Source organism: Pavona decussata, unplaced genomic scaffold (assembly GCF_977016875.1).
Source record: "Pavona decussata unplaced genomic scaffold, jaPavDecu1.1 SCAFFOLD_98, whole genome shotgun sequence".
Classification (NCBI taxonomy): Eukaryota; Metazoa; Cnidaria; class Anthozoa; order Scleractinia; family Agariciidae; genus Pavona; species Pavona decussata.
The window spans coordinates 3,791,690-3,799,999 of NW_028145514.1; the positions used below are offsets into that span (position 1 = coordinate 3,791,690).

At 38.7% G+C, this 8,310-nt stretch overlaps 2 protein-coding genes across 2 annotated transcripts in view; both read right to left on the minus strand.

Annotated features, from left to right (window-relative positions):
• LOC146472741 (vesicular inhibitory amino acid transporter-like) overlaps window positions 1–7,106 on the minus strand; it is a 58,831-nt gene extending 51,725 nt beyond the window's left edge. Inside the window, exon 1 of the mRNA XM_085119457.1 lies at window positions 6,993–7,106. The gene's annotated coding sequence lies outside the window, so the exon portion shown is untranslated. The remainder of the gene's footprint in view (window positions 1–6,992) is intronic.
• LOC146472746 (vesicular inhibitory amino acid transporter-like) lies at window positions 3,034–7,110 on the minus strand. Its single transcript, XM_085119452.1, has 2 exons — window positions 6,993–7,110; window positions 3,034–4,713 (listed from the first exon to the last, which is right to left on the minus strand). Exon 2 carries the CDS (start codon window positions 4,635–4,637, stop codon window positions 3,330–3,332), a length of 1,308 nt encoding a protein of 435 aa, XP_084975578.1. The 5' UTR covers window positions 4,638–4,713; window positions 6,993–7,110; the 3' UTR covers window positions 3,034–3,329.
• Window positions 7,111–8,310: the final 1,200 nt, after the last annotated feature.

Consider the following 8,310-nt stretch of genomic DNA (forward strand, 5'->3'; position numbering starts at 1 on the left):
TCGTGCATAAGGAGCGAAAACATTTTTAACATTGAACATTTTTTTATTTTTTCATTTATTGAAATTTGGCGGTACATTTATTATTCCAAGCATGCCCAAATTGCGACAAAATCTCTCCAGATTGCTGTCAATAGTAGCTTAGATATTTTGCAAGTTTTTTCTGGTGGTACATTTGGAAACGAAAAACTACTTTGGGAAGAGAGGCAATAATCTGCCCAAAATAGGGGGTTTTTAGAGCGATTTTAAGCCGAAGTCGGCGTGACCCTATACCACATAGGGCAAATGTCGCAATGAGTTTGATATGAATTTTAGTATGAAAAGCTTTTGCACTTAGCCTCGCTTTCATAATGAGGTTCACTAGCGTGTGAGTATCGATTGATCGATAAAATTGATAACGTTTAATCTCCCGATATCGAATTTTATCGATTTGCTTTGTCTCCTTGTTAGGAAAGAAAATCAATAGCTTATTGTAGTTGCTATAGTTTTGAGGCTCTCGTTACTGAATAACGAATTGTACTATTGGATCTTTTGGCATGCGTAAGAACAAACCATATTTAGCCATGTTTAGTATTAGGCCATTCATATTTACCCGTATTTATCCACTAGTTGCCGGACATTGTATTCAATTGTTCTTGTATTAGATTATATTTAACCGCATTTTTCGCAGTCTATTATCGCACATGTAAGCAGTTGAACGTATTATGGTTAGTCATAACTACATCAGGGAATTGCCATTCATTCCTTCACTTTTAGAGAACAACTTGAGCTTTGAAATTTTGAATAGGATATTTAATCAACTTGTATCTGGACACAAGAAGTGAACATTCTCGGTGGCATTAACAACCGATTTGATATGTGTTTTGTTGCTTCGTATTTAGCTGTTTATCTTATGTACTTTTCACTTATAATCATTCGCTTTCATTTCAAACCAGCATAGGGTTTTCAAACAAAGAGACCTTATTTTAATTTATTCTAGTTCAACATCTGGCCTGTACACGAGTAAGAGTACATTGTACGTGGCGCATGTACTTTGCTCGATCACGCGAGTCCTTGACCTTTGTCCTGTAATCTTACGACTCAGCAACTCTTTCGATGTACGTTCAGTTTTCCGCAATCAAAGTTCAATATTCTTTGTTAAGGATGTAGTCCGGAAAAGTACTCCCCTTATAAGGAACTCTCAACAATTAAGCACACGTGGAAGTAATATATTCTTAATTAACGTGTTCTGTTTTGTGCTCGTGATTCCACGTTGTGATTGCACCATCCAAGCAAAGTAAACAAAAGAAAGTACTTTAAACTTTTGTGATCAGTAAGTATATAAGCACTAGGCGTACAATTGTAAATCGGTTATACCAGTCTCGGTTACGTCGGGGTTACATTCAAGATAGCGTCCTGTTTGCGCGCTTGGTTATGTTGGTTAATAACGCCCTGCTGAATAAACGTATGCTGGAGTGAAGAAGATTGTCTATTCTCTGCTGTTCGTCGAGTTCCAGTTGGCTAGATCCCTTTACCTAAGAGTTTTGACGAGCTCCGTTTTGCTAGCGAGCGAGTGCTCTCAGGCTAATTCCCCCGATACATTGTCAAGTCGCCGTTGAAGTCTAATTTGTCTCTCCTGTGCGCTCGAGCAGGAAAAACCCATCGTCACATCCTTGTTACCCAACCTCGTTCCAAGGTTTTCTCCTCTGCACGTCCCTCTCTCGCTCCCTGGGAAGTGAAGAGGAGAGACACTTGGAACGAGCCTGCTTGATACCTTGTTTGTATTTGTATTTTCCTCTCTACCTGGGTCTCTATACGTTCTCTAAAACCCACTGGAATCGCGCTGGAATGGCCAAAATACGCCACACAAACACTGACAAGGTATCAAGGAGACAAGGTAAGACATTTTCGTTCAATTCTTACTCTATATTTTCGACTTCTAAACACGTTCGTTAATTCCCTTACGCCATTGCGTAACACTCACCGTGACACTCAAATTACAACTTGACTTTACAAACGTCAACTGAAAGGTCTTATAAACGCTCATAGAAGTTGGACTACCTGTGGTGAAGATTGGGCAAGATAACTGTTTTATTATTCAACACATTGATAGCAAAGCACAGATTTGTTGCAGAAAAACTGGAGACGCTTTTTTTTTCGCCATTAATTTTTTTTCCCGAAACACGAAATGTACGTAATGCACGGACGAGAAAAATCGAGTGCACAATGACCATATTTAGGAAGTACATGTTACAATGTGTTAAATAATATCAGCCATTAATCCATGCTCGAGAAATGACCGCTATTACATCGTCTTCTGCTCTTTCTTGCAAATTGGAATCAACAAGATCGTGCGATATTTCCTTGTGTTTTTAATAAGATAATTATTCCACTCGCGCTTGTTCGATGTGGAATGATTATAGCCATATCTCTTCTCTGACGCGCTTTCGTGGCATAATTGTTAGTTTTCAACACACTTATGGCAGAAAAGGAGCGGTTTCCAGCAATCTGATTGGTTCTCTGCTCCAGAGATATGATACTATCCGGTTATCGCTACCTTTTTTTGGAAAGCCCACGTTTTAGAAAGAAAAATTTGGGAAAATAGGCCATTTCCGAGACTGTTACTGTTCACCTCATTATGAAAGTAAGGCTAAGTGCAAAGCTTTTTATGTGAAAATTAGTTTTGTTTGCATATGAATGAAACTAGTTCTCACAATAAAAACTTTGCACTTAACCTCGCTTTCATGATGAGGCTCAAGGCAACTCGGAAATGGTCTATTACAATTTTCCTCATTTAAGTACTTTGTTATTCAGTCACAGATTAGAAGTAATTCGTCATCGTTAATTATTCAGGATGGTTGAAAAAAGTTATTATAAGGTTTGTTCTTTTGACGCTTTTCCCTCGCATTGATCACATGCTTTTGTATGTCGCGTGGGCAACAATTGCTCAATTGTGTTCTGCCAGGGGTCCGAGGCAGACATTTGAATTAATTTAAGGCCACGTGATCACTAACCAGCCAATGACTGAGTCGGAGTGAAACCTGAGGAAACCGCAGCTGTAAAAAGAAGGTTTATTTTCATCGATTTTTCTAGCAGAACTCGGCATTACGATATGCAAAACTCTCTGGTTCTACTCACTCAACTTTAGTTCCCTCTTTCTCAGTGCAATGCAAATTTCTCCATCTACAAAGTTTTCCTTGATAAGCGTCGAAGAAGAAACAGTCTATAAGTCTATGGAGAGTGAAGGATACCGTCACGCTGTGATCCCAAATGGCTCATGTGTGAAAGTTTCATGCAGTCGGTATTGTAGCTATTGCAAACGTACTGCATAACAATACAGTAACAAGATTAGTTTAACCCATGAGTAAAGCCTTGCCTGAGAATATGACTCCAAAGATCAAAACAACAGTGCCAATTACTATGAGAAGCAAGTTCACGAAAACTTCATATGGTTTTAGCTGCTGAAATTTCATTTTCAGGTGTACCGCACATGGAAAAATATATGTGTAAAACGAGCCAATTATACTCCCCGCAAAGGAAACAACTAAAGCAAAATTGGGAAATAGAATTGCTGCAAGTACTGTTGACAAAACCACGATGACGCGAAGGAGGAATGAGCCGAATATTAGCATCTTGGAGAAGGTATTTTGGAACACTTTAGACGTTTCAATAAGGTCGAACACTTGGTGGAGAGGTAAGGCATAGGAAAAAACACAACTTGAAACAAAAACAAAACTGATACTCATACGAAAGGAGCCTTCGGGGAGATTATTAAGGATAACTTGATTTGTGTCGAATCCAAAGGAAAGGAACGCAAATACAGAAAAGACAATTTTCATTAGCATATTTACGACATACGCTAGAGCAAGAGCCAGGGTGAATCTGTGTTTTTCACGCATGCTCTTTTCAACTGATGGTAAAATTGGAAGCGCGCCGTAACCGTAAATTAAAATCGGAAGACCAATGCTGACACCTTCACTGTCCCAAAACAGGATAGTGTCCAGATCCCACTCGTCCATGTGTTTGGCCCCATACCAAAGAACAGAGATCAAGACTGAGATTAATGCGATGACACTAACGACACTTAACCAGGCGATGTCTGACAAGGATTTCAGAAACGTTGTTGGAAAAACCGCAACTCCTGCAATACATGTCCACGCGATGACTGTGAGGGGTACTGAGGGGAGGGCGTGACTCATAAGGGATCCGCAGATAACAAGATAGGAGACTGAGATCAGAAAAAGATTCAGTGCCAGAAACGCTGTGACAAAATAGCCTCCATATTTGGGAAACAGTATTTCTCCTAGTTCTCTGTACGTTGACCTTGCTCTTACTCTTCTTTGCTTTTTGTCTGTGTCGTAAAAACACTCAATGAAAACTTTTCCCGTATACCATAAACAAACTGGTATTATAAAAAATGCCACAATGATGACTATTCCGCCCTCTTTAATGGCATACGGCAGAGCAAGAAAGCCAATTCCTTCGATGAAATTTACGATGTTGAACACGGATTTCCAAACAGACACACTGCCAGCGGAGAAGCGGGGTGAGCTTCTATCTGCCAAGGATGTATCGTCATCACCGGAGGAACTCTCGGCATGAGAGGACTGTAGCTCTAAGGTGGCCTTCGTTTCGTCACCAGAAGTCTCACTTTCACCCATAATTCAAGAAGCAACCTACAGTTGAAAGTTATAAACGCCAGTGAAAGTCTCCCTGCACAGGAGCTTGCAGAATATCCTTTAGAGGCAAAGAGACAAACAAATCACTCAGATTAAGTATTAACGAACAACCTTCATGTATTACTAATCTACCCTGTGATCACAGCTTTAAGACAATTCTGTTAATAATAATATAGCTAGCGCTGTGCATAGATTGAATGATGCTTGAAATCATAATCTCTTGTTGAAATTCATCTTAAAAGCCTATTTAACATTATTGTAACGTGAAACACCCGGGCACGTTATTCTTGTTTTTCCTAACTTCAGTTATCACGGTTAGCACGGCTGATTTTACTTCCTAATGTATTCCAAGTGCCCGCGCATCTTATCTTTGTGCTCAAGCTTTCAGTATTTCTCCGTTACCAATAGGCAAGTTGGAACAGAGTAGCGGCAGAAATTTAAAACGGATTCCAGTCTAAATCACCAAAGGAAGGACGATTTGCCGTCTTTCACTCAACGTTATGCTCTGTGTCAACAGTCTTTCAATGTTTGAATAACACAATATAGAGGCAGACATTCTCGCCAGTTTTTACTGTACTAAGCTCGGTAACAATGAACTTTTAAAGTAATATTTATGTTTATTATATAAAATTGAGTGGTATACCGAGTGGTAGCAAATCGATAAAAACGCTATCCCGCCAGTGGCGATATCATTTTTATCCACACATGTGTAAAATCATTTTTGACCAATCAACTCGCAGTATTTTCGCGCGCTGTCAAGCACTTGTGGCTTTCCGTAGGGTTTTCCGCCTTTTAGCTGTCATTTAGTCTTTCGGGAGTTTTTGAGTTGGTCTTTTCGCGAGTCGAAGTTAAGTTTATGCTAAAATGGAGACAAGCACAAGCAGATTTGTCGAGATCACAGATAAGAAACTGATCGAATTCGTAGAAGAACAAGAAAATCCGAATACAAAGAGGAAAACTGCGTACGACGTCGAGTTGTGTGAGGGTAGTTGAAAGCAGCGATGAAAGCCAGGAGTAAGCCAGTATGTTCAGATTTACTTGTTACTGTTAGTCAAATTTCTAACCATATTTAATATGCCATTAGTTTATACCAGGGACCTACCTGTTTATGCGTTTTCTATTTATATAGATTTTAATTGTGGCTTTTTCGCTTAAGTCTTACTTTGTATTGACATAACTCAGACTGGTTCACGATTGATACAAATAAACACAAACTGACTGTAAGCTTATATACATCAATTTCAAACCTTAGTTTTTGAAATAAAGAGCAAAGAAAATTGTGAGGATTTTATATAATAAAAAGAAAATTACATGGTCGCTTAGAGATACGAAATTTCTCTTCTCATGTTGAAAAATATTTCACTCGTTCGCTGCGCTCACTCGTGAAATATTTTTCAACACTCGAAGAGAAATTTCGTATCTCCGCGCGGCCATGTAATATCCTCTATTTTAGTTCCAATAATAACCTATTTTACAGTTGAGTGGTCAGGCTGGTTGAAATGTAGCGAGACAAGAGTAGGGTTGATTAGTTGATGGTGATTGCTACGCGGATGATCATCTATTAATTTCTACTTGCTACTAATCTTTTACAAGCTATTAGAAAGGTATTTTCTTGTACTTTACGCGAAAATTCCAAGGCAATGAAGCAATAAACATTTTGAATGTTTAGATCTAATTAGCATACTGTGGAAAGCGGATGTCTACAAAACAAGAGAGGATGAAGGTACCTTCATCCTCTCTTGCTACAAACGAAGACCGAAGACCGAAGACTTGAATCTCAATTAATTTAAGAACTGTTAAAACTACGTATACAAGGGAAGAAAACATGCTGAAACGCTTTGTTCGACTCTAAAACAAAGAAATCGGTAGGTTCGAGTAGGTCTTAATTCGTTTTGTAGAAATGCCCTCCCCAAACTACACTGAAAACTGATTTCGTATAGTTTTAGAGTCCAACAAAGCGTTTTGGCGAGGGTCTTCGTTTTGTAGTTTGAGGTGGGCATTTCTACAAAACGAAGACCCTACCGATTTCTTTGTTTTAGAGTCAAACAAATCGTTTCAGCACTGTTTTCTTCCCTTGTAGTTTTAACTACGCGAAAATTTCCACTTCTATGAAGCAATAAACATATTGCAATTTTGCCCGAAATCATTGTCAAAACAGAAAAACGGTTCGCCAGTTTCGGTCCACTTTGCAGGAAGCGACCTAAACTTGCTGCAAAATAAAAACCGTTTCCTAAAATTATCCGGCCGTGATTCACGCTCTGTTGATCTTAACACTGTGATAAGTCGACTAGCAATTCTACCCGACATCATTGTGAAAAACAGGCAAATTTTACTTACGGAATTCGAAGAAACACTCAACCAGCAAATCTGACCATGAATACCGCCACGAATACGGGGAAGCACAACCGTTAAGGGTAAAAGGAGGAATGCGTTTGGGGAAGGGCATGTGGCATGACCCGCGGAATGATCGATGATTACGCGAAAAACGATTTATGGGGGGAATAAATTAACTGAAGAATGTAGAATTCGGGCCAACGACTGTCAATACGACAAGAGCCGTGTCGCGAAGATTGAGAAAGAACTTTACGGGGGTATGGATCAATTGATGATTTCGGAAGGCAACGAGAGTTCCAAGACTTGTTTATTTCGAGTCAACAAAATCGCTGGTCCATGATACTCATAAACTGAAAATTAAGTATTCAATGAACGCAACGAAATCAACAACTAAAATACAGTAAAACAAAGCAAACTTACCACGCGTGACCTTAATGATAATTTGTGGTGGGACCAAAAATTAAATGTATAACAACCAACTGAACAAACCTAAGTGGGCATGAAAAGCACATAAAATATAAACCTCGCAGAGATGTAAATTCGGAACACTAGCAAAAAAGATAAAAAAATATCCTAAATTTCGACAGAGAATCACAAACATTTACGGATCTCAAGTACGTCGTGTACATGTCACATCAACATTAGTATGCACTTGAGATAATGACAGTAAAGCAATTAACGCTACGATTGATTTATACATTTCAGAAGACTAATGCCACAGAGAGTTAACATAATAAAGGTAAGAAAAAGAAACTCACATATCTGTCCCACACCTTAAAAAGGCTGAAAGGTGAGGTGAACGGCTCAGGCTAACTTGACTTCCTACTTGATTGAGTGACTACTTAAGACTGAGAAAGCTTATATAATTAACGCAAAAACTGAACCTGGTACCGACTAAAGGTCAGTTGAGCATGATCAGAAAATCAAAGGCTCCTGTGAGCCAACTCGTGAATGTAATTGAAATTAAGACGGCACTTCCTTGAAAGCTAAAAGAAACTATTTCTTTGCCCGATTATGTAAACGAGAAATAACCATTCTTGTACTATAAAAATGATTGTAAACCTTATTCCCTACTCATTAAATAAGGTTATTATGATGCGCCGATTAAAAAATTTCCACGTGTTTTTTTATTCAAAGTTCATGCTGACACTTCACCAATGAAATTTTTTTTGACACCGCACTTTGTGGAAAAACGAAAAAAAAAAACTTATAACTTTGCTCACATTTCATGCCCGACATAAATCCGTGAAAATTTTCCTTTGGAGTTCAGTCCACGCAATCTTCAAGTAAAAATAATTTGAAAAGTGACTATTGCTGTTGT

Coding starts and splice junctions, on each gene's coding strand:
- LOC146472746 (XM_085119452.1), bottom strand. CDS start 4,637: ATGGGTGAAAGTGAGACTTCTGGTGACGAAACGAAGGCCACCTTAGAG.